Genomic DNA, 26,631 nt, shown 5'->3' with positions numbered 1-26,631 from the left:
GTCAATTTCATCTTGGTGTCGCTAAGCGAACGTTGAGGTATATCAAGGGAACTGCTGATTTTGGTATTTGGTTTAAAAAGGAAGAGCAAGGGAAATTGATGGGTTATTCAGATAGTGATTGGGCAGGAAGCATTGATGATATGAAAAGTACTTCTGGATATGCTTTTACACTTGGTTTAGGCATGTTCTCATGGAATTCAAAGAAGCAAGAGGTGGTAGCTCAATCTTCTGCAGAAGCTGAATACATCGCCGCTGCTGGTGCAACTAATCAAGCTCTATGGTTAAGAAAGATTCTATGTGATCTGGAGCAAAATGACATTGAAGCTACTGTCATTAAGGTTGACAACAAGTCAGCAATATCTATGGCCAAAAATCCAGTGCAACATGGTCGTAGCAAGCATATAAATATGAAGTTTCACGCTATCAGACAAGCAGAGAAGGATGGCAAAGTTAAACTTGTTCATTGCAGCTCAGATCAGCAGATTGCAGACATCATGACCAAGGCTCTTCCTAAGGGGAAATTTAAAGTTCTAAGGGCTAAGCTGGGAGTATCCAAGAAAAATCTCAAGGAGGAGTGTTAGAAAATAAGATTTTCTAGATAGTTTTTTAGTCTAATAGTGTTCTCTTTTTAAATATTATGTTTGATTTGTAAAGGAAGGGTAGTCCTTGTTTTATGGAATTTATTTTGTAAGTGGTTGGATAGGTATAGACTCTACTTACTTTTTGAAAAAGCTTATATAGCTATATGTATTCAAGCCTTATGTAAGATGTCATATGAATGTAAAATCTGTTGCTAAACCTTATTTTTTCTTATCTGTTTAAAAATCTAACAGTATTGCACCTTTCCCATTGAGCTGCTAGTTCATCCTTGTACATGATCTTTAAGCAAATTCCATCTATGAAATCTATCTTATTCTTTACCAACAGTACTAACCTCATCGATCTACTCCAAAGGCCATAGTTCTCAGTCCCTGTGAGCTTAGTCGCAATGAGTGCTACACCAGGTGCATCTGAAGGCTGCAAGTATAGTGGATGATTGTGTTAAAGTGTTGCTATAGTTAGCTCTGCCATTGCTAGATCTTAGACTCTAAGAACACTACAATTTCACGAAAAATTAGACTCAAATCGACACTGCTCTAATACCATATTAAGTTTATAAGCTAATGGAGTAAACCTCCATTGCTATGAGCTACAAGCTCACTGAAGAAGAGAGCGAAAAAAGGGAACGAGGAAGAAGAGAAGCAGAAGTTTTCTATATTGATAATCAACTTTACATAGTCCCTATTTATAGAGATCACACACTTCACATTTGTGATCTTCACATGCTAGCTAACTAACTTGACAACTGTTTCACATTCTAGCTAACTAACTTTAACCAACTAATAACCTGTACCTTTTCTAACAAACTCTTTCAACAATTACATTCTTGACTACATTTCAATAAGAAGGCATGACGAGCTGAAATTGTAAGCAGTGTGTTTGATACGATAGTGTTTGAAATATGGAAAGAAAGGAACAAGATCAGATTTCAGAATAAAAGCATGAAAGATAATGAAGTACTGAAGCAAATCGTGATGCATGTGCACATCAAAAGTCAAAGCTATTTCAAAATAAGAGCATGAAAGCTGATGAACTACTGAAGCAAATCGTGATGCATATGCACATCAAGAGCCAGAAAAGGGCAAAGTGGCATAGTACCTATCCATAGTTCAGGACAGACAGTATCAATGATCTATATAAGTGATTTATTTTATTTGATTATAGATTAGTAGATTGATAAAGGAATGAGCAGGTAGTCCAATACTGCTGTGATCGTACATTTCTTGTTATGAATGAAAATCTACCGTTAAATCCAAAAAAAAAAATTATACGATATGACAAACTTTATTACTATATTACATGCTTAGAGTATAGTTTCATTTAAGTGTTAATAGTTTAAAACTCTCCTCCCTCTCTATATATACCAAAACAAACACAAACACAACCACACACACACAAATATAACATTTATCTAATCCCTCTCTTGATCTATAGCCGCTAGATATACAAATATCTATATATACCAACTTCACACACACACACACACACATATATATATATATATACTTCAATATAAAAATAATTCATAAATATAACATTTATATAATTCACTACAACTTTTATATAATTCGCTACAACATTTGTATAATGACATGACAAAATATTTACTATGGTATACTTCAATATACAAATAATTCGTAATAATTCGTAGATATAGTATTTGTGTATAATTCGCTACAATTTTTGTATAATTCGCTACAACATTTATATAATTCGCTACAACATTTATATAATGATAAATAATGACAAATTTATGTAATTCGCTATACCCCTATGGAATAAATAACTATGCTTAAAAAGTTAAAAGTATATCTGAAAATTCCCAAAAAAAAAAACAATTCTCGTTTTCTCAATGTTTTACGTATGAAAATTCTGAAACACCATTACTTTCTGGATTGATATGATTTATACCAATTAAATTTACTCGTTCCATTATTATAGGAAAAAATAATCTTATAAATAATTATATAACCTTGAGTACTAAAAGAAATTAAATTCCTTAAAAGAACACTATAAATTCAATTAATGGGCTCAAATTAATTCTTAATTTTTTCCCCATATTTGTTTGTTGCTTCATTCAAGTTTCCAGACTAGGAAAGAAGTTTGTGTGAATTAACTTATGATTTTTGAGTTATATGCCAAACATAAGTTTGAAATTCTAGTTTAGATAACTTCTAACTTAATTTATTATTATTATTATAGTTTTAAACCAAATACTTAAAAGTTTATTTACTCCAAAAGCACTTAAAATAAATACATACCAAACAAGAGTCTGCTAACTATACATACATCCTTAAAATAAAAGAACACTAGAAAGTAGTTGTTGTAATAAATAGTTTTACTCGGCTGTGCCGGTAACTCCCAAATCCTTCTTGTCATCGTCGTCTTTACCGGCCCCAAAAACAGGACCACCTTTACCAGCAGCATCATCTACCTTGTCTTGAATCTTATCAATTTCTATCCCTTTTTCATCCTCACGAGAATGAATATCCATTCTTGGCTTATTCTCTTCTTTGACAATTGATTCATAGGTTGTTGCTGTAACAGATTCCTTGGGCTGTGCACCTTGTGCCCCTGACATTTTCAATTTTTATGAGAATTGGTTTTTTCATATGAAAATGAAGATATCCATTGCATTTATATATCTATCTCCTAGGTCGGTTAAAGTTTTGTCATAAAATACATAACCACGCCACGTTTTATTTGGAAAAGATGTGTGTCAATTGCCAAACACTACGTGGGACTACTCTTACATGTTAACTTTATCCACCAAAATAAAAAGTTACTTCCTCGTTTTCCAAGGTATGTGATTTTGAATGGTGAGTTATACTACTTTTAATATTATTTTAAATATGAAAATTTTATATTTAAATTTATGATAAAAAAATATATATAAGAGACGATTTATAAGTAAAAAGGAAATGCATAGAGTACCTAACACCTATAAGGTTGAATTTTACGTTGTCGTGACGACACCAAAAAAAAGTTTCATACTCATCCTTTAGTAAGAAAAGAACTAAATTCATTGCACCGCTTTTTTGGGTGGTCGAAATATCCTCTAATTATTCTGAGAATTCAATTTCAATTAACTAAATTTCAATCCAAATATAGAATCATCATTGTATATTAAAGGTCTTTTGTAATAATTACACCATGTTTATGTAGACCGTTAACAACACCAATAATAACAACATACTTGGTGTGAAATTTATAAAGGATATAATGTGCGAATACCTTATCACTATCTCATAAAAATAAGAAAATTATTTTTTGAAAAACGATTAACTCAAGTATAGCAACTCCAAGTATGAAGAATTAGAAAACGTATGAACTAACAAGGAAAGCAGATCAGATCCTACAAGAAAGAAAAAAGAACACAAAATACTGTGATAATCAAAACACAATAAACAACAGATGATAACAGATATCAAAAAAAAAGAATTACAATTATACAGTTAATATAACAACACCAACACGCCTAAACCCTTATAAAGCAACACAACACTCCCTTATAAAGCAACACAACACTTCATTGCCTACTGACCTTCTACCTTAATACATGTTTTCAACACCCTCCTATCTAAAATCATGTCTTCGATAACCTAAAATTGTGTCATATCCTATCTAATCACATCTCTCCAATACTTTTTAGGTCTATCTCCACCTCTCGTACCTACTATGACCACCTCTCGCACATCCTTATTGGGACGTCTGCACATTTCCTTTTACACGTCCAAACCATCTCAATCGCATTTCTTCATCTGGTCCACCACAATTGCCCACCACAAAAAGTCAATCCCGCATTATTCCGGATATCTCTCATTCCTAATTTTCAACATTCACATAGACGGTGTTTGAAACTGATAGCTTACTGCCCAAATAACCATATAATAATCACAGACAAGAACATTTAAACATCTCATGTGCTTTGAGCATAACACATCAACAAGAAAAGGATCAAATACCTAAGAGAAAAACGATTATAGATCAAAGAGAACAAGAGTCCTCCAGCACTAGACCAGCCCTTCAGCAGTCATTGAGATAATAAACTTTGTTTTTCGCAATTTCAATACCAACGGGTATTATAACTCTATTCTATGCATAAGCACTGTTGTGTATCGATGATCAGATACTTAACGTCAATTACAGAAGGACAAACATTGAAGTTTTTCGGAAGGAGCACGGCGAAATACGTCTCCTACTTCAGCTAGGATAACTGCAACAAAAATGTTAGACACAAAAATGGCACTGAGTAATACTACATTTCTGTCACTTCGTCCCTCCACCATCCGACATGAGAGATGCAGCAGCTGCAGCTGCAGTAGGAACCACCCCTGTTGAAACACCAGGTTTTGATAAATGGAGGAGCCTGAAAACAATAGAAACCATTAGTATGTTCACCAGATGATCAGAGAAACAAGTGATAAAACTAGTTTTCCCTGACAATGTATAATACCAGGTACAACTAGCCAATTCTTATGGACAACAAAACCAATATAAAGATGCTTACGGTGCAAGATATTCACAGAAGGACGATACAGACGCAACAACTTCATTGTAATTTTCAGATGAAGCTGGTGCGGTCACTTCAACTAGCTGTATGCCAGGAGTCACAGGCACTGCATCATCGATAGCATGAAGTTTCAACATCTTGTTGATGGATGAAACTGTTACAGTTATCTGGGCACCTCTTTGGAAATGAAATGCAAAACCGACTCTCAGCTGCTCATGGTCAAGCTTGTACCCAAGTGAATAAAATATGCGTAACGCAGTCTTGCTTACTTTGCTTTCTTGCATTGGTCTCACCAAGACTGAGATTTGTTCAGCACCGGCACCTCTCATCGGACCACCAACATGTCTAATAGTCCTATATATAATCACATTAAAAAAAAACTTAGGCTTCACGTGTCCCCGGAGAGAGGCGCAGGACGAACCAGATCTCTTACCATGCGGGTTCTGGCTGCTCAAGATCACATAAGAGCCGTATTTCTGATGCTACTAGGCCTGAGAATGGTAAGCAACAGACCACATGGTTAAACTAACCTAAAGACAAAACGAGCAGGAAAGGGGAAAAGGAAAAAATGTGAGAAGGCACAAATGATTTTTAGACAAGATATGACATGTGATTGGAGTATAAATAGTTAATCATACAAGCAATATTGGTCCATTTTATGCTTCTCAATTAGGTGAAAATTAGATAAGTTCAAAGGAAGAAAGTGAAGGTTTGAGGAGTTATTCTTCTCATAATTTTACTCTCTTTGTAATTTTTGTGATTTTAATACTTCATTATTTGGATTGAACGCCATTATAGAGTAGCTTTCTTCTAGTTGGATTTAGATGGATATTGTAATTTAACACTCTAGATTTATTCTCTCCCTACATTTATTATTAATTTGATTAACCATTTTTTCTGCAATTCGAACTTCTAATCAAGAGAGGTCGTTGAACTCCATTATTTTCCCAATTACATTATAATGATCATAATTTTTTTTCTTGTCTAACCAAGAGGAGAAATTAGTCTTAAACATACTTGTGAATTGTGATCATGTGTAGACAATCACGAGGGTCTATATCAATTTGTGGGATCATAGGTTAATTAATCAACCATCTTCCAGATTAAAGGCACAATAATACCTTTGACTAATTGTATAATCAAAAGAGAAACACTTAGCCAAGAGGGCTAGAGTAGTTAAATGTAATCGAGATAGACGCCTGATAGAAGGTGATTAGATGAAGGTGATCTGTATTTAAGGTTTTATGATTCCTTAGTTATTACTATAAGAGAGAGGAATACATCTAGTTAAGGTCATAAATGTTGACTGTAATAAAGAGAGGAACTCATAACTTAGAGATCAATATTGAATTGGCAGACAAAGAACATCATAGACTAATCATAAGTGAAGTCCAGATTCAACTAGTTTAATCAACTGATGAATACTCTTTCACCATTATTCATGTCATAAAAATTCTTATTATATTTTATTTTAGTCATAAGCATTCCGTCAGCTTATCTGATTACTCAAATACTAATTAGCATAGTAGAAACTCAATCCTTGTGGGATCAATATCTGCCATACTACCTTTAACAAAAAACAAGCATTGTTTTTATACTCCGATGTTAGCACTCGTCAACATGTCAAAGGATCGCATGTGTATCATCGACAAAACCATGATAGGCAACACTCTTTCGTAGAAAACAAGGCACTCAACAAGTTAACAATGCTGTCTCGACTTATAAATCAGATGTACTGAAAGTGAAATATACTTGAACCAAACTCCCATACAATAATTGACATGCAGCACCGCAATACAACTAGAATAAGAGACCATAGAAAAAGAAAATACGAGCTATATCAAAACTCTAAGGTGAGAAAACCTCCCTACAAATGCATAGATGATTGCAAGAATTTTCCTCAATCACATCGGTACATACATGACCATTGGGTTAATTCCTACTTTCATAATAGTTCAATGAGAAAACTCACTTACCTAGGTTTGGAACACTTTTAAGGCACAGTTCATGGATCCTTAAGCTTTGTTTATGTACACCACAAAGCCCTTGAAGCAGAATTTCCAGGGCCTCAACATGCTGCAGGTAAGATTAGCACTGTCAAAATCTTTTCAATAATCATTTGCCAAAAACGGTTTCATTAAATGCTGTAACATAGCAGGACCAGTTTTTACAAGTAGCATACCTTCCTAATTATTAAAGAAGAAGAAAAAGAGAGATAGAGGAACATTTTTTCATTGCTCCAGGAACTTACTTGAGTCTCAATAATTCCCTGAACCACACATTCCATACCTGTGAACCAAAAAGAAATTAAGTTGAACTGAAGAGTTAAAAGGAAAAAGCTAATACCTAACCAAAATCTATGTTGCTCGGACTCTTCAAAAATGTCAACGGTGCATGTCGGATTCTCCAAAAGTAGTGTATTTATTAAGAATTCGACACGGATGCAGCATCGGAACTGCAGAGTCCGGGCAACTTAGACCAAAATCATAACAGAGTTGACACTCTTCATATGAGAAGTGCATTGCTTGAAGATAGAAAGAGCAATTTTTCTACCAATCACAAGCCCAGACTTTGGGAAAGTGAAACCAAAATCCTTCACCTACAAACTACCTATGTTGTATGGACTCTTCAAAATGTCAACGGGTGCATGTCGGATTCTCCAAAATAGTGTATTTTTAGAGAGTATGACACGGGTGAAGCATCGAAAGTGAAGAGTCCACGCAACTTAGCAAACTACAATATAAGACTAACTTCCCAATAGCACAGACAGCATATCAGTTATAGAATAAATTGGGTCAAATGCTGTCAAAAACTTAATTGTCCAGCTAAAAATTGACAAAGGTGTAACAATAGCATTAACATTGAAAAGAAAATTGGGCGTCCATAAAGAATGAAAAGTAAAACAAATCAGAAAGTTCCTCCCATCACACATTGGAATAAAAAAAAGATGCAAATTTACTGTTAAAATCACAAAGACAACAACAACAAACCCAGTGTAATCCCACCATGTGATTTCTGGGGAGGGTAGAGTGTACGCAGACCTAACCCCCACCTTGAAAGGTAGGGCGGCTGTTTCCGGAAGGCTCTCGGCTCAAGAGAGAAAAACAAGATAAAAGGTCAGATAGGGCCAAGCATATCGAAAACAAAATGAGAGCAAGGATTAACGAAAGCGAGAAAGTCATGGTAAAATAGTACGGAAAGAAAGAGGCATTAGCTACTATAAATAAATAAGATAATCAAAGTACAACGGCCCCATACCTATAAACAACAATAAAATGCATAAATCAAATGAGCAAAACTACAACTACTATGGTGTAAGGATAAATCACAAAGAAATATCAAAAATCAGTGGAGAGAAGGGGATTAGGGTTTTAGTCTCTTTAGAAAGAAATCTGGAGAGAGAAACCTACAAAGAGTTTGCCAAAGAAAGTGATGCAGGAACACAGTATGTAGCAACCGGGGAGAAGACTGATTAGCAATTAGCATAAGCATAAAGGATAAAAAATATCACAAGGAGTTTTCTCTCTTTAAGTTGGGGGTTTTGTTTTCAGGGAGATACTTTGAAATTAAAAAATATTAATCAAACTAAAAATATTTATAAGGTAAGAGGTGATTAATTTATGACTTTTGACTGATATTGACTTAGCAGTACTTTGGATATTTACCAAATGAGTAAATAAGCTAATGGTCTTATAAGTAAATTTGACCAGCTTATAAGCGGTAGTCAAACACCCTTTACATGTCAGCTAGAGAGGTGCTAGGGATCTCGAGAGGTTGGCTATGGGGCCGAGAGTAGTGGAGATGCAAATAATATGTAGTCTATGACAACAACTTGCATTAGGGAGACAGCTAAAGAGGTACTAGGGGTCTCGAAGGGTTATTCTAATGGACACAAGGGGGACTGGTGGTGGAATGACGTGGTCCAAGGAAAAGTGGAAGCTAAGAGAAGTGGTGTATGTGAAGCTAGTAGAGAGCAAGAATAGGGTGGAAAAGGGATGAACAAAGTGGTATAAGAAGACGAAGTTAGTTGTTACAGTGACAAAGACTACAACGTTTGGACATTTGTATGAAGAACTTGGGGCAAAGACTAGGAAAAAATGTTGTACAGGCTAGCCAAGGTGAGACAGAGGAAGGATCATGACCTAGACCAAGTGAAGTGCATCAAAAACGAGAAAGGTGTGGTATTGACGAACTAGGTACATATTAGACGTAGATGGCAGACTTACTTTCATAAACTCTTGAATGGGGAAGAGAACAAGAACATTATGCTTGCTTATCTGGGGCACTTAGAGAGTTGTCGAGATTTTGGATATTGCACACGTGTAAGGATTGAAGAGGTAGAGAAGGCTATGCGTAAGATGAACAGGGGAACAGTGACTGGGCCAGATGAAATCCTAGTGAAATTTTGAAAGAATGCATGAAAGGTGAGCTTAGTGACGTAACGCATAAAGTGGACGTGGATGTAAGGCTTGACACATAGGACATTCCCAAAAAAAGAAAATTTCAAATACCTGGAGTCAGTAATCCAAGGTAATGGGAAGATTGACGAGGATGTTACACATTGTATTAGATTCATTTAAATTAACAATTATGCTTTGTTTCGATGTATAGGTGTTAGATGCATGAATGATTTATCACAGTAACAAAATCATCATCAGTAAAAATACATGTGCTTAAATAATATCATCTCGGAAGACAAACTTTACGGAACAAAGAACTTTTAAAGTGAAAAGTAAGCTTCATGTAGAAATCATGCATTCTATGAATCTAATTAGAGTTCACATCAAGCATAAATTTTCTCTGAATTCTGTTCTTTTTTTAAGTAAAATTGTTTGCGCTTATTTCTTTTGAATGACTAAGTAAAGTTTTGGTGACGTTTTTTAATCAGTAGTTTTATAACTTTAATGCATATAGTATTTTTGTGTTGATTTCTAATTCTACTTTTTTATAGGTTTTATTATTTGAATGTTGAATATTTCTCACGAGAAGTAGACAATTGAAGTTCTTGGAATATACCTATAACTTTGAAGAATAAAAAACATAAGAATATAAGTAATGCTAAAATGTATGTTTGTGTTTCAATCACTGATTGATGCGTCACCTCTGGCAGGCCTTGATTATTATTTATCTTTTTAAAAAATTTTAAAACCTTTTCCCTTTCTTTTGATCTAAAAGATTGTTTCTTATCCGGTGTTTTGTGTGATAAGAATGTGTCTCCAAAACTTAAAGATGAATTTTACATAGTGATGATTAGTCTGATTATGTTGTATATGGCAGAGTGTTGGCCATACAAGAACTCCCATGCCTAGAAATGAGATTTTTGCAAAGATGAGGATGATAAGATGATTGTATAGACATACAAGGAGAGATAATATTAGAAACGGAGATATTCGCGCTAATGTGGGAGTGGCCACCGTGGAAGATAAGATGCAAGAAGTGAAGTTAAAATGGTTTAGGCATGTGAAGAGAAGTTATGTTGATGCCTCGTTAGAAGGTGTGAAAGATTGGTTGTAGTGGGCTTAAGGAGGGGTAGAGGTAGGTCTAAGAAGTATGGGGGGTGAGGTGATTAGGTAGGACATGATGCAACTTCAGCTCACCGAGGACATGACCTTGATAGAAGGACATGAAGGTTGAGAAATTAGGATAAAAGGCTAGTAGGTAATAATATTAGTTTTATTCTTATTTTCCAATTCTTAGAATTTTATTATTACTTGTTTCTTTAGCCTCGATTATTGTATTGTCTTCTTATTGCTACTGCTTTCTTTTACATATCTTTTTGACTCGAGAGTCTATGGGAAACAACTTTTGTACCTTCTTAAAATAAAAGCAAGGTTTGCATACACTCTAGCCTCCTCAAACTCCACTTGTGGAATTACACTGGTTTGTAGTTGTTGAAATATCTTTAATTTTATTAACACTACAAATGAGTTGTACCGATACAACTGTAAGATTTTTAATTCCAAATTGATTCAAATACAAAATAATTTATATTTTAATTCATTTTCAACTTAAACTAATTACCTAAGATAAGTTTTATAAACATAAGTTACTTTTAACTTTTAAATGTAAAAAATTGAGATTTTAAGGACATTTTCTTTAGGATACTGCGCCATTTAGCTTCACAATTTTGTTAGGATTCCTCATCATAGATTAAAATACAAGACTGGAAAATACACATATAATTACAATCATCAAACACTAATCATCATCTGTCATAATTGTATTTCTCATGGCATCCTATCCTAAACCTGTCTCTCATCTTATCAACTGCTTAAAAAAGATACCATTCAACTTTCATGTAATTCATTTTTCATTTGTTTTCTTTAATACTCTCTTCCTGTCTTTTTATTGAACTCATTAACCATATTTACCATCCATATTTAAATATATAGGCATTTATCTATTTCCTTTTCTAATCTGTTACTATAGACATCATTGTCTCGCCTAGAATTATTTAGTCTCAAATGTTTTTCGACATGATTGAATGCAAATAATCTAAAGAAGAAATAAATGTCTATTTAAACTAGAAGAAAGGTCATTCAAGTAACCTAAGTAGTTTCTGATCTTTTTTTAGTATTATAAATTTGTCATGATACTTGTCTTTCAGTACATTCAAATTCTCACCAAGATTATATGAAATTTATATTTTCAATTTCTCACAAAAAGCATCGAACTTCTAATGATCTAATATGCATCAGAAACTGTCAAACTTACTCCTGTCATTTGGCTATGACCAAATAACCTTAACTTACTAAGTTTCTTCAAAGAATTAGGTGGTAATGTTGGAATGCTATCAGGTTTTATCAATGAAGTCATTCCACCATTGATTGGGTCTTTTCATGTGGGAAATCAGTCACTGAACACAAAGCTAAACCCCCTGTTCTAGAAAATATGTTTCTACATATGTACTGAAGCATATGTACACTCTATCCTCTTCGAACCCCACTTGTGAAATTTCACTAATTATGTTGTTGTTATGTGTAATGGATCACCAACATGTGTTGTAGTATAGTGGTGGGACTGCTTCACCCTTAACCAAAGGTCTTGGATTTAGCCCGAAGTATGGAGAAAATCCTATTGGGAGTCTCACCCTCAAATAGGTCCTGCAGTGCGCGATCCGGATTTAGTCAGGGCTCCAATGCGAGGCTCCAGACACCGGGTGGAAAACCAACAAAAAATGTAATAGATCATATGTAGACTACCCTTCCTAGACTCTACTTTTAGACTAATATTAGTGCATTACTCTAAAGGATCAAACACCTTCCTTCTATCTTAAAGTAAAATTCTATACAAAAAATCGACGAACACAAGTAGCAACAGGTAACCAACAACAAATATCAGATAATTCACAGGCATCAAAGAACAAGTATTCATCAAAATCGAATTTATAAAGGTTGAATTGATGAAGAAGAACTTACCGTTACTGAAATCGCTGAGCAAAAACACAGAATGACTGCAAAAATGGAGGAAAGAAAGAGAAAATTAAAAAGGAGAAGAATGGGTGAAGAAAAGACAATTGTAATCTAGGGCTTTTTTACTGCCAGGGTAATGTTGAAATATGTATTAGTACTTATATATAAGAGAATAACTCATAAACTTCCGGTCGTGCTGCTTGCTTGAGCAGCTTCTGGTTGTCCTGCCTGCTTCAGCTGCTTAAATCAGGCAGTTGGTCATTGACGTGTCTACTTATATTCATTTTTCGATTTTTTTATTTTAATTTCTTTTTCTCTTTTGGAATATGTTATATATTAAAAATTAAGTGCGAAGTATTATAAATTACAGTGATTAGCAATTTCAAAATTTTATGTAAAAAGTACTATAAATCACAATAATTAGCAACTCAAATGGGACGGAGGAAGTAACATATATTATTTGAAATGATGTAAAACGTATAATAAATCACAATAATTATCAACTTAAAAATTTAAAAGACAGACAAAATCTAAATGGTTCTTGAAATTTTATCAGTGCCACAAAAATTGGGATAGAGAAACATACATTATTTGAAATTTATGTAAAAGGTACTATAAACCACAATAATTAATCTAAAATATTTAAAAGACAAATAAATTTTTGATGCGACATAAAATGAAACAAAGTAAATAATATGTATTAATTAAAATGACATAAAATGTATAAATCATAATAAATATCAATTTAAAAAATTTTAAAACATAAATAAATAATTTTCAATATCACATAAATCGAGAGAAAAGAATAATATATATTGGGTCAATGCTAGCACGGTCTCTTATGACTAGTTATTAGCTAGAAATGAACAAGGTGATGTAGCATGCTTATCTGTCAGTATTATTATTATTTTTTTTCTCATAATTTAAATTTTTTTCCTAATTTTCTGTACTTAAATCTTTAAGAAAAAATTTTCTTTCCTTATTTTTGTTATTCATTATATTTCTTCAAACAGAAAAGGGCCTAAAATGCCCTCGAACTATTGAAAATGGTACAAAATGCCCCTCATCAATCTATTGGGCCTAAAATGCCCTTGACATCCATCTTTCTGAAAATAATTTGAATAATTTTTTTAAACACGTGGCAGCTATCTATTGGTTCAATTTAATTATTTAAAATTAATTGTAAATCAAAATTTATTTAACAGAATTTTAATTACGGAAAAGGGCCTAAAATGCCCTCGAACTATTGGAAATGGTACAAAAATGCCCCTCCTGCCCTTTTCCGTTAAAGAAAAGGTCATTTTTGGACATAAATGTGGATGTCAAGGGCATTTTAGGCCCAATAGATGGATGAGGGGTATTTTTGTACCATTTTCAATAGTTCGAGGGCATTTCGGGCCCTTTTCCGTTCTTAAAATATCTCTCCTATTAATATATATTCTTCTTTCCAAAAGGAAGAGTATTATATGGTATAGATGATAAAAAGTAGGGCTATTTAAAATAAAATGGTGAGTAATTGATAAGTCAATTGTGAAATTAGTTAATTGGTTTATTAGTACTGAATTATCAGATTAACAATGGGTGAACGGATTAAAATTTTATCATTAATGGTTTATCGATGCTAGGGTGAAGTACTTTAATATTTTCATTGGGTAAACCGTTAACCCGTTAATAATTATCTACTTATAATATAAAGTACATATTATTAACCCTAAAATTCCATTTAATATTTTGCTGCTCTTGATATGACTTGATATGTATTTGTGAGTTGGATTTCTTCCTGGTCTATTAGTTAGGCTAGTCTGGATCATAATGGACCAGTCTTCCCTTCTTGTAATGAATACCAATACAAGCAAATGTATACAAATTTGTTAAGTGAATATAAATTGAGTTTCTCATCATAACTTCTAGCAAACGGTTGGAAAAAATAATTTGTAGAAGATGGACTCGTAGAAATACCGTTTAAAAAAAGAATAGTCATAATCAAATTTTTTTTTGCTAATTTTGAGAGGAGAGAAATTCTAGATAACTTTTTGCTAGTTAAAGGAGAAATAGTTGGAAGTTCAAAAAGAGAGATGGTACTAAATATGTTTTACTAGTTAAAAGAAAAATAATTTGAAGAAAAAGATGGGCGTGAATTTGAATTCTCTCTTATTTTTGTGCAACGTATGACTATTAAATGCCAATTCTTTTAAATTATCATTTACTAAATAATTATTTGAGTAAAACATGTCAATTCAATCTAAAAGTTGTATATACATTCCAATTCCTCATAAATCAACTAACAATGCTATTCATTTCTATATAATGTGAGAACCTTAGATGAGACTATATGAATGCACATTGTTGTACGTGTGATTCATTGGTTGTTTTTACGGATCGATCGGTTCAATTTTATATTTTATCGGTTCGATTGATCAATTTTTGGTTTAGAAATATACTAAACCAATATAATTTCTTTTATCGATTTTTGATCCTTTAACGGTTCGATTTTCGATTTAACCAACAAAAAGATGCTCATAAAATAAATATATGACTTCTCCAATAATTTGACGCAACAAGACAATAATCAAGCAGCAAATCATGAAATAATTTCAAGGAAAATTAAAAAGAAATTAAAGAGATTTCTTAAAGGGAAATATTGAATTTGAAAAGGAAAAATAGTTTCTTAAGGAAAATAATTAAATGCTCATAAAATTGAACCCCACTTGGGGTGTTTGATTCGGGTCAGGTACACTATTTATCGGCGAATTTGATTTTTTGAGGAACTAGGTACGAAGAAGAGTAGAAATTAGAAAAGGATTGAGATTAGAGAAGAAGAGAAATCAGAAAAGGGAGTAATTACTCATTTAGTGCAGAATTTCTATTTAGTATAATAAAAGAATAGTAAATACTCACAATTCACAACCTTTAGTCGTCGCCTAAACCTCACCGTCGTCCCACTTGTATAGGTTTACTGGTTTACCAAAGAGAAATTAAGAGGAATAGGGTTCTTACAATAGGTTTTGATGTTTTGTATAATGTAAAGTTGTGAACTCAAGTCAATCTAAAGTGTAGGGCAAAGGCAATAATCAATATGATACTGATATTAATATTTAATATTTATGTAGGGGTAAAGTAGTAAATTACTATAGTCTTAATGGGTTATTGGTTAACCCAATATTTAAAAAACAAAACCAACCAATAACCCGATTTTTTTTATAAAACCATTAAAAATTCGTTAACTCAATAACAATAAATCAATAGCATTTTTTTGGTTTGAATTTTCCACATCCCTAACTGCTCTTTCTCCCACGAATTTTAATTGTCGACTACAAATTCTTTTTACATTATAATTAGGACTACTTATCGGGCGGATTGGGCGGATAATTTCACTTAACGATTTGGCCTATCGAATATCGATTTTTAAATTTAGTAATCCGCTAGTCAACTTATTAGATATCAGTTGGCACGGTAACGGATTAGCAATTATCGAACGGTTATCGGGCGGTGTATCGCTAAACTCTAATTAATTTTTATGGTATATTTTTTTCAATGAACGCACCTAACAAAAGAGATGACTTCTTTTCACTATTTTAAATGCAGTGAGTCAGGGCATCTTTACGCCTTTACCTCTTTTAAACCTTAGTGTTTTTTTGAGTTTGCTGACTTGCTCTTTATTTTTGAAGGCAAAATATATAATTATAGAAAAGTAAATAAGTTTTCCTAGCTTTACGGCTTTAGCCTGTCGGAGTTAGGACTAACAAAGGAAAAATATATAATTACTCTTATATATTATGGTAAAATATTAATGGAGGCTAATATATCTAAAATAAAAGTGTGAGTATGGTAATTCTTAACGAGTTAACGGTTTACCCGATAAACAAATTGAATAATCCGCCTCCACGTCAATAAGCCGTTAATTATGAAATTGTAATCCGTTCCCCAACTATTTATTCAATAACCCATACCAATAAGCCAATAAATCAATTTTGCGGTTGGCTTATCGGTTACGGTGTGATTTTGAACACCCCTAATTATAATTAAAGGAAGTTAGATTATTTTATTCACAATTTATTACATGTATACATGTGGAATTTATTATAACACTCCAGAAGTTTTAAGTCCAGATCAGATCTTGAGAAGCTAAGAAATTTAAGTCTACAAATTTTTTGGATTTACGAGCAGCATCTACGGACAGTAGATGAAACTACTTGTTGTAGATGAGGCTCATAGATCAACTTCAGAGACTAGAAATTTTAGCCTGAGTTTTACGATTCTAGTCTACGGGCCGTAAATCTATGTACAGATCGTAGATTGAGTTCATGAAACAAGTGTTGAAGCTTGGAATTTTCCTTAGTTTTACGTACCACGTTTACGGTTCGTAGTAGGAACTACGGACCGCAAATGGGCCTCGTATATGAAACTTCAGAAACTTAAAACATATAGCCTAATTTATCCGTAGATCAATCCACATATCGTAGACGGCTCGTGGAACCTACCGATGTCAGTTTTCTTTCAAGTTTGTTTTGGTCTTTTTCCACTCCTTTAATCCCTATACTATGTTATTTTAGCCTATCCTAAGTGGGATTAAGGGAAGTTAGTCGACTAAACCTCCTCATTCACTCTCTAACACTCATGAATCAAAATCAGTATGCTTAAGGTTCCTCTCAAGCAAGAACTAGGATTCCATAACTTCAAGTCTCGGTTCAAGAATTCAAACTAGGGCTTCCAATCAAGATATGTGGATTTCATCAATGGGTATCCTTTCACCCATTGAGTCCCAAAGTAAACCCAGTTTTCAGTTAATGATTTCTACAAGTTAGGGTTCATATATAAGCATGATATTGCATTACTTTTTCCATTCTTCTTCATGAGTAGTTTGTTTATGTGATTTCATCTATAAATATAGTATGTTAAGCAGTATTTTCATGAACCCTCAGTACATAGATATTCATGTCTCAGAACCATGTTATTTTAGACTGCATGTCTCAGATTATCAGTTTCTCATAATAATAGATGCTTTCAAATAAAGAGAAGAACATCAACGTTTACATATTCAAACTGTAAGGCATCAGATTGATGATCTTTCCAAGCAACAACTATTTCATGAGAATACACTTCTAACATTTTTTGCAAGAAAGTTACAAATGAGATTATATATGAAAGAGGAAAAGAACAAACTACTATTTTAAAAGAACTTAAATTATTCGTGACATTTTAAAGTCTAATATCATAGTTTTCAAACACTTTGTACAGAGCATGTAAACATTTTTAATTAAAGCATGGTAAACATTGAACTTAGATAGGTACAGAAATCAGCCAAATGAAGATAATGAGTAATGCAGCTTGAAACAAACAATATTGAAGCCAGACATATTGATTATATGTAACACCTCGAAAATTTCCACGCTAGGATTCGGACCATTCTTCGTATGCGTATAGGTTTGAACTCGAAGATTTCAAATTTGTATATATGAGTCAGAATCAATTCCTAAATATTTAAAGTGTATTAGATGTGATTTAGGGTCATAAGGGAACCCTAAAACCAAGTCAAGTCAAAAGAATTCGTCTCGGCTAAGTTTCCGAATGAGGTCGTATAAGGGTCAACTTCAAACGACCATATCGCATAGAATATAACGAATTGGGTGGCTCATGACCTATCAAATTAAAGGTCTTTGAGTCTTCTTTCCAACGCCACCAAGATTGCATTTTTTGGAGTTAGGAGACAAAAGTTATAACCATTTTACTACACACTATCACTGCAGGAATTTCAGGCCTAGACTATCACTGCATGAATTTCAGGCCTGGGGCTCCAGTGGCCCCCGGCGCCACTATAGCGCTCGAAACTAGCCTCAGTAGTTTGGCCCTTGGCACGACGCGCTACTATTGCACTTGCAGGGTTTTTTTGCCCATTTTTCCAGAATTCTGATGAAGGGCAACTTGGACATTTTCCCTAAACATATATACACGAACTTGGAACATTTTTGGGGTCAAATTTTGCACATTTTCACCTCCAAAGAACCCTAACCTTCACCCTCTTCTCTCTCAATTCATCTCCAACAAGATTTGCCCTAAAAAAATTCAAGAATTCAAGCTTCCCATTGAAGACCTAACATCAAGGTTTCTTCAAAATCTACACTAAGGTATGTAAGGCTACTCAAAACATGGGTTGAATCCACCCATGTGCCCTACATCTTCTTTGATATTGAATGTTCATAAGAATGGAGTTTCTTGATAGATTTATGTCCAAATGAGTCTTTTTCATCTATTAACTTAATTTTTGTTATGTTGATGTTGTTGAGTCAAGAAATTGATAAATGCTTCATGTTGATATGAGTTGATTGATATGAGTTGTTAAACATATTTTTGTTAAAAACTTAAATATGTTGATTATCTTAAATTGTTGATTTAGAGTCTTGGAGTCTTGATGAGTCCCCAAAAAATTGGTGAAATGAACGAAGGAATGATTGGATAGGATTAAATGTTGTCATAAATGCATGTCTAAACTACTCTTGAAAGATGTGATTGGGATTGATTGGATAGTATGATTGGTTGAGATGTTGTTTGCGATAAAATTGATGAATTGACAAGGGTCCAAATGAGACTCGTCGATATGATTAGATTGAGTTGATTGTATAGAGTTTTATGAGCATTGAGTCTTGGGAGGAGTATCGAGCACCAAATTGGGTAAGAATAAGTAATACTCGAATCCAATAACTACGTCGCCAAACGTAGGAGGGGATTGGAAAGTCGGATGTTTCCCAAATTATTGTCCTGACATGATAGGACTTGATTGGTTATGGATCCATAATTGGTTGATTCGTTCATACCCTGGCAAGGTATGAACGGACGTGGCAACAACGCCGGTTTGTTGTACTATCACTGGCTCATAAGTGATAGTTGTCGGATAAGAGAAGCTTTCATATAGGTCTTGATAGTACTCTGAATCAGATTGGGATGGATTGGGTTGAATTGTATGTGATTGGTCTTGTCTAAATCATATATTCTTGTTTAGACTCAAGACATCTTGATTGAGTTGTTCCTTCTTCTGAGTTGAGATTCCGAGTTGATTTGATTCTACCTTGATGTTTGTTTCATTCGGCCATTTTACATACTTGTACATTCCACGTACTGACGTCATTTGGCCTGCATCGTTTCATGATGCAAAGACAGGTACTAGAGATCATCAACCGGCACACCGTTGAAGATCTATTCAGTTCCAGCTAGTTGGTGAGTCCTTCCTGTTTTCGGAGGATACCGTAGTTATCTTTTCAACTTTGAGTTTGTTTTCCTTTATTTTGATTTGTGGTAGCCATGAACCTTTCATTGGCACCTCTTGGATTGTTGATAGAGGCTTCATAGACTAGAGTGTGGATGATGTTGAATTGTTCATTTTGACTAGTTTTATTCTTACTAGTTGTTGATTGGATATGTGGTTGGCCCTTGGCCTTAATTATGAATAGTATTCTTGTGATTTGAGTCTTCCGCTAATAGAATGTGACTGAATAGAAGCGTGATTGGACCAAGTGGTTCGCTTGAAGGACAGCAATGGTTTTCAAGTGCCGGCAACGTCTAGGGTACCCTCTCGGGGCGTGACATTATAAGAACCAGATGATTATAGATCTAAGATGAGCAGGACATTAAGTTAAAAGGAGAGGGATTCAAGCTAGACAACAAATGACAACCAATATTTCGAATCAAAAAAAATATAAGGAATCTTGAATTTAAGCAAAATAAGAACTTAGCCGGTTCCCACAAATGCAGAGCTGGGTTTAAGCTGGGACAGATTTGAACATATATATTTAATACCGTTTCAAGAAGAGAAAAGTGCGAGGAAAGAAAAACTCAACAACTGGAGACCAAAATTAACATGTCAAGAGCTCAAACTAAGCAAAATCATAAACGACATGGCAATATTATCAAAATAGCAGCTGCATTTTGGCATGAGGAAGACATTGAACAGAAAAGAATACAAACTGGGTGGAGCCACATAAGATTCAAACGAGGAGCTGCAGTAAACTTATTTCTTAATAAGTTAGGTTCTAAGCCAACAACAAGTGATATCTATTAAGCTAAAATGAATCATGATGAATACACACGCTAAACGAAAAATAGAAATTAACCTAGGCCATTTTAGGCTGTACTAAAGGAGCCAAGACAACCATGGGCGGATCTACGTTGAGTCCAGGGGGTTCATCTGAACCCCCTTCGTTAAAAAATTATACTGTATATATAAAATATTTTTTTTAATTTATGTGTATATATTTAATGTTGAACACCCTGAGCATAAGTCAAAGGACTAGCTCAGTGGCAAAGAGGGTTCAATATTTCGCTTACATGCCCCTTGCGTCGCGGGTTCGAATCCAAAAATAGCCACACTTTTTTTTTCTTCTGTTTTTAGGTGCGTTTTTAGATTTATTTTTTTGGCATTTTTTAAATTAAAAAATGACTTCTTAACATTTTAATTTTTTTTAATTTTAAATCTTTAATTGAAAACTTAACAAATAAAAAAGCCCTCTTCTTCTAATTTCTAGGGATTTCTAGGGATAAAAAAGCCCTCTTTTTCTCCTCAACTCTTCTCTTCTCCTAGCTGCTCTTTGGTCTTTGCTGCTGCTGTCCATTCGCCACTTCCAGTTGCTGCCAGTTGCCGCTGCCCGCTGCGCCTGCTCATTGCTCGTTGCTGACCTGCTGTAAGTTCTTAGCTCTTCTTCCTTTTTTTGTGTGTTCTAAAAATTTTCAGAATTATATATGCCTTTGGCTTTGGTATAATGGTATTTATTGTCTTATTTATGTGCTCTTTACTGTTTAGTCTCAACTATCAAGCTTCAATGAAGAAGTATTTCACCAAAGTTTCGAAATCAAGTTTAGCCTCTCATAGTCATAGTCAATCTAACCAAGAAGAAAATGTTAATCATTCAGAAGTATCATTACACTCTTCTCAAGAATTTGATTTGGATTCTTTAAAGTTTGATCCTGGTGAAAGAATCTCAATATTGAACTATCATCCAAATCATCGTGATGTTATTAGAAGAACATACCTTTTGAATGGTCCTTGCCAACCTCGTCTAGCAGTGCATGAGTATCCTCAAACAAATATTTCTGGATCAATGCGTCGTTTTAATCATGAATGATTTGATGATGTATATCATGATTGGTTGGAGTATAGTGTTAGTAAAGATGCAGTCTATTGTTTGTATTGTTATCTATTTAAAGACCATAACATTCATCAAGGAGGAGGTGAAGTATTTTCAAGTGTGGGTTTAAGAGTTGGAATAAAAAGAGTAGTCTTGACAAACATATTGGTCTACCAAATAGCATTCATAATCAATCAAAAAAGAAATGTCAAGATTTATTACGACAATGGCAGTCTATTCAATTTGTATTTGAGAGGCAATCTAATCAACTCAAGTATGGATATTGGATTCGCTTAAGTGCTTCGGTTGATGTAGTAAGACTTCTCATAACTCAGGGATTTGCATTTCGAGGTCATGATGAATCTAAATCATCACTTAGTAGGGGTAACTTTCTTGAAATTCTCTCATGGTATGCAAAAAAATGTGATAAAATATGTGATTATGTACTAGAACATGCTCCTAAAAATGATCAAATGATTTCTCCAATAATTCAAAAAGATATTGTGAGTGCATGTAAAATAGAGACCGTTAAAGCTATTCTTGAGGAATTAAATGGTGATTACTTTGCCTTGCTAGTTGATGAATCCTTTGATGTGTCACACAAAGAGCAAATGGCTATTGTATTTCGATATATTGATAGAAAGGGATTTGTGATGGAGCGACTTATTGACATTGTTCATGTTCAAGATACTAGTGCTTCATCTCTAAAGGAGGCAATTGTTAATTTACTTGCTAAACATTCTTTGAGTCCATCAAGTGTGCGTGGACAATGTTATGATGGAGCAAGCAATATGCAAGGTGAGATCAATGGCCTTAAAATGTTGATTAGGCAAGAAAGTAGATCGGCTCATTCCATCCATTGTTTTGCTCATCAACTTCAACTAACTCTTGTTGGGGTCTCTAAAAAGTGTGTTGAAGTGGGAAAACTTGTAGTATTGGTCTCAAATATTTTAAATGTATTGGGATCTTCTTTCAAACGTATGGATGAATTACGTGATTCTCAAAAAGAAACGATTAAAGAGGCATTAGATATGGGTGAACTTACAACCGTTAGGGGCTTGAATCAACAACTTGGTCTTTCAAGAGCTTGTGACACTCGTTGGGGATCTCATTATAAATCCTTTAATAATTTTATTATTATGTTTGGCTCTATTCTTGATGTTCTTGAATCACTTGCTCTTGATGCACGAAATATGGATGAAAGAGCTAAGGCAATGGGACATCTCGAAGCTTGTCGAACATATGAGGATGCGTTCATGTTGCATTTGATGAGAGATGTCTTAGCAATTACAAATGATCTTAATAAATGCTTACAAAAAAGGAGCAAGATATTGCAAATGCCATGCTACTTGTTGAAGTAGCAAAGAGAAGGTTGCAAGTTTTAAGGGATGATGAATGGGACTCTCTTATTGCTAAGGTATCTACATTTTGTATCAAACATGATGTTTTGATACCTAACTTTGAGGAGCCATATGTTAGCTCTTTAAGATCACGACGAAATCTTGCTAACTATACAATCTTACATCATTATCGTGTTGAAGTTTTTTGCAATATTATTGATTGGCAACTTCAAGAACTTAATGGTCGTTTTGATGAGGTGACTACCGATTTGCTCCATGGAATTGCTTGCTTAAATCCAATTAACTCATTTTCAAGTTTTGACATTAAAAAAGTAATGAGAATGGCGAAATTATATCCGGATGACTTTGATGAATCTAATATGAGTGCTCTTGAGAATCAACTTGCAAGTTATGTTGTAGATATTCGTGATGTTGATGAAAGATTCTCCGATCTAAATGGGCTTTGTGATCTTTCCAAAATATTAATTCAGACAAAGAAACATTCTACTTATCCTTTGGTATTCCGCTTAGTGAAACTTGCTCTACTTCTACCAGTTGCCACTGCCTCCGTTGAAAGAGCTTTTTCGGCAATGAAGTATATCAAGAATGACTTGCGGAGCAAAATGAGTGATGATTTTTTTAGTGGTTGTTTGGTGCCTTATTTAGAAAAAGATGTATTTGATAGTATTTCTAATGATGATATTATTAAGACATTTCAAGATATGAAACCTCGTAGAGTACAATTGTAGATTTGTAGTAGTGTATGTAGTTGAATTTCAATTGTAAAACAATGTTTTGATAGTCTTATTATTACATGCTTTCTAATTCGATAGAAAATGCCTATAACTCTATTGTTCAGGATGTTTTTGTATTGTTTTGAAGCCATTTTATGTCAAATTATTTTTCCGGAGGAAGAGTGCTTTTACTTTGAGTTGGTGTTTATTTTAAGTCTTTTTAAATGTAAAAGTTTATGTTTGCTCTCCATTTGCACTTTCAGGAGCTAAAGAGAATTCAAAAGAAACTGAACAACTTGTAGAAAGACCCCATACTTCTTGCAAAACAGGTATATTTGACCCGACCCGTTTTTTTATGGATATAATTAGCTTGTTTAATTTTTTTTTGAACCCCCTTCTGGATCCGCCACTGAAGACAACAATCAAAACTATACTAAGCAAAGGAAATATTAGACTAGAATTTAAGTAGACATTAACTATGAAATCAATCCAAATAATCAAAGAAAAACATCAGATTACCAGGGATTAAAATCAGGTGAGAATAACCTCCTTACTTAAGCTTAAAACAATTCATATCGAATAATAAACAAATCTAAGCTAACCCATAGGCGCTTAAACTAACATTCTCTACAAAGAAAATTAAGGCAGAGAATATAACGAATGAGAATATACCTTTTGTAGGGAAACTTGCTGAGACGAAGAAGTCAGTAAGCTTTTCCACCACCCGAATTTGACTCCGACGGTCCGATGAGTCAAAGAACACTCGAGATAGCCGAAAAGAGGAAAATTTCCTCTCCAAAACTAAGAACTCCCAATCTTAGGGGATTTGAGATGCCCAAAATTTGATTCCCAGTCCATATGGGAACAAGGAAATTTCGAAATTCCTTCGAGTAGAAGGCTCCTGGAGCTGAAATGGTAATATATCCAACCGTTGTTGTTGCTGCTGCGTTTGGAAAGAGGAGGAAGAACAGTGGAGTGGAGAGGTGGGCCAGGTTGGGCTCAAGATTTGAGAGTTGATTGGGCCGAAAATTGGTTTGCTTCAAATGAGTTTAAGGGAAAAGGAAGGGACCTGGTCCTTTAGTTATTTTCACCTATAACTCAAATCCAATGAATACGATATGACATTAAAAAATTAATTATGAGCTTCTTAATTTTAACAAAATCAAATAATTAGTTAATTGCCTAAAATAAAGACTAACTATAATACGAAATTAACTTAAACACTATTTTTTGAGACGGCTTTACGAATGTTTATAAAAAAAGAAAGTCGTATATAAATCTATCATAAATATATATATAAATATATAGTTCTTTTGAAAAATAGCAAATTATCTTGAAAATTAATTTAAAATATTTTTAGATTTTCAAAAGTAAATATTTCAAATTTTTTTTGTAATTGAAAAGGCTTGATAATTAATTCATATTATGGAGGGCCAAAATTGGATGTCAACATCTATTAGTATTGTCAGTTATTATAAGTATTTATGAGCTATTCAAATTATCAGTATCATTCATTATTCTCAGTTTATTTATAATATTAGTTAATAAGTATGTTTTCTTTGGGAGTTACTTAGCACCAAGCAGACTTTAGAAATGAAGGCTCACGGTCAGGGCCGTTGAGACTTTTAGTAACAATTCCTAAGTCCCACAACTACGTGTCACCGTAGGTCTGTATAGCCCTTGTAGGCACACATTATCAGCTTAGTGGTACCACATCATATCAGATCATTCTTTATACCTTGTCAAGATATATTGGGCCCTATTCAATGGGGATTATGTATCAACTTCATGTCTAGCTCACATAGTTATATATTGGTTTTAGTATCTCTCACAGTCCAATTCTTCAGATATTGCATGACCATGTACTCAGTTTATTTCAGCTTTAGTATTTATCAGTTGCATGTTATTTTACTTGGTCATTGTATCAATACATGTACCTCAGATTTAGCATGTTTAGTTTAGTATACTTGTGATGCATGTATCACATATTCAGCACATTCAAAGTATTGACCGCATACTCTCTGAACTATATTAGTTTAGAATATAGATTCAAACGCTCAACATCCAGCCCATGATTAATACGACTTTCGATCAACTTAGTAGCATTATCAATGAGTCCTCATTTTTTGAGGACAACCTTTATATTTCTTTCAATTATTTATTATTTCAGTTTTCAGACCATCGGAGTTAGTTGGGACCTTGTCCAAGCAACTTGTAAAATCCCGAAAGTTAAAAAATTAGAAAAAGGAGTGAAAATGGAAAATTTCAACAAAAAAATAGAACCAGGTAGACTTCCACGAGGCCCTTCACGGACCGTACAAAGCTCCATGGCACATGAAAAGGGGTCGTGGAAGTCACCGGGAAGAGTGTCCAAAAGGAAGCAGGATCCAGAACCCTTCTATGACTATGAAAGAAACCACGGCTCGTGAAAGTGACAGGAAAAAAGAAAGAACAAGGTAGAGTTCACGATCGGGTTCATGACCCGTAGAAATATTCACGGACCTTAAAGTGGTCCGTGGAACTCAAACCCTAAAACCATTGAAACGAGTCAGCTTCACTACGCTTTCTACAGCCTGTAGAAAGGATGACGATCTGTAAACCACACCGTGGGATGGAGTACTTCAGTGGGTCGAGTAGGGGTGTCTTCACGAGGGCCTTCACGGCCCGTCATGATCTCTACAGACCATAGTCCCTTCCATCAAAGTTTTCTATGCCTAGCCTTGGCCAAGTCAGTTTTCATGGACCACTCCACGGCCCAAAAAGCTTTTCACGGATCATGAAAATGGTCCGTCAAGAGCCTCTTCAGTTATTTTAAAGGGATGTTTTGGTCTTTTTCCTATTAATTCATTAATGCATTTGGATATTTTTTGGATACAAATCTTATTCTATTAACCACCCCAAATCCTTCTAAATCCC

The 26,631-nt window shown here is 34.0% G+C and overlaps 3 protein-coding genes across 7 annotated transcripts; 1 reads left to right on the top strand and 2 right to left on the bottom strand.

Annotated features, from left to right (window-relative positions):
* Positions 1 to 2,841: 2,841 nt before the first annotated feature.
* On the bottom strand, positions 2,842 to 3,274 carry LOC129895921 (uncharacterized). The gene has a single exon (XM_055971708.1). It carries the CDS (start codon positions 3,179 to 3,181, stop codon positions 2,939 to 2,941), a length of 243 nt encoding a protein of 80 aa, XP_055827683.1. The 5' UTR covers positions 3,182 to 3,274; the 3' UTR covers positions 2,842 to 2,938.
* A 1,292-nt stretch (positions 3,275 to 4,566) lies between these two features.
* On the bottom strand, positions 4,567 to 24,778 carry LOC129895166 (mediator of RNA polymerase II transcription subunit 18). 5 transcript variants are annotated; one of them, XM_055970833.1, is made up of 8 exons: positions 24,388 to 24,778; positions 12,684 to 12,762; positions 12,532 to 12,566; positions 7,365 to 7,402; positions 7,090 to 7,189; positions 5,547 to 5,604; positions 5,111 to 5,467; positions 4,567 to 4,969 (listed from the first exon to the last, which is right to left on the bottom strand). In XM_055970833.1, the coding sequence occupies exons 2-8, from the start codon at positions 12,704 to 12,706 to the stop codon at positions 4,870 to 4,872; spliced, it is 711 nt and encodes a 236-aa protein (XP_055826808.1). In that variant the 5' UTR covers positions 12,707 to 12,762; positions 24,388 to 24,778; the 3' UTR covers positions 4,567 to 4,869. The 5 variants fall into 5 exon arrangements, with proteins under 5 accessions (XP_055826808.1, XP_055826810.1, XP_055826811.1 ...); XM_055970835.1 differs by lacking the exon at positions 12,684 to 12,762 and adding an exon at positions 21,546 to 21,606 and having other exon boundaries at positions 24,388 to 24,777; XM_055970836.1 differs by lacking the exon at positions 12,684 to 12,762 and adding an exon at positions 21,546 to 21,591 and having other exon boundaries at positions 24,388 to 24,777.
* Positions 22,115 to 23,730, top strand: LOC129894824 (uncharacterized). The gene is made up of 2 exons (XM_055970453.1): positions 22,115 to 22,852; positions 22,963 to 23,730. Exons 1-2 carry the CDS (start codon positions 22,115 to 22,117, stop codon positions 23,728 to 23,730), a joined length of 1,506 nt encoding a protein of 501 aa, XP_055826428.1.
* Positions 24,779 to 26,631: the final 1,853 nt, after the last annotated feature.

Source organism: Solanum dulcamara, chromosome 7, assembly GCF_947179165.1.
Source record: "Solanum dulcamara chromosome 7, daSolDulc1.2, whole genome shotgun sequence".
NCBI lineage: Eukaryota > Viridiplantae > Streptophyta > Magnoliopsida > Solanales > Solanaceae > Solanum > Solanum dulcamara.
The sequence above is the reverse complement of the archived record's forward strand: the minus strand, read 5'-3'. Positions and strand labels throughout refer to the sequence as shown.

Excerpts from the sequence above, each read along its gene's own strand:
- LOC129895921 (XM_055971708.1), bottom strand. The coding sequence starts at position 3,181 with ATGTCAGGGGCACAAGGTGCACAGCCCAAGGAATCTGTTACAGCAACA.
- LOC129895166 (XM_055970833.1), bottom strand. The coding sequence starts at position 12,706 with ATGAGTTATTCTCTTATATATAA. Across the intron at positions 7,403-12,531 it reads GCTCAGCGATTTCAGTAACG|GTATGGAATGTGTGGTTCAG; the intron begins GTAAGTTCTTCT and ends TTTGGTTCACAG. Across the intron at positions 5,605-7,089 it reads TAAAAGTGTTCCAAACCTAG|GCCTAGTAGCATCAGAAATA; the intron begins GTAAGTGAGTTT and ends TACCATTCTCAG.
- LOC129894824 (XM_055970453.1), top strand. The coding sequence starts at position 22,115 with ATGATTTCTCCAATAATTCAAAAAGATATTGTGAGTGCATGTAAAATA. Across the intron at positions 22,853-22,962 it reads ATATGGATGAAAGAGCTAAG|GAGCAAGATATTGCAAATGC; the intron begins GCAATGGGACAT and ends CTTACAAAAAAG.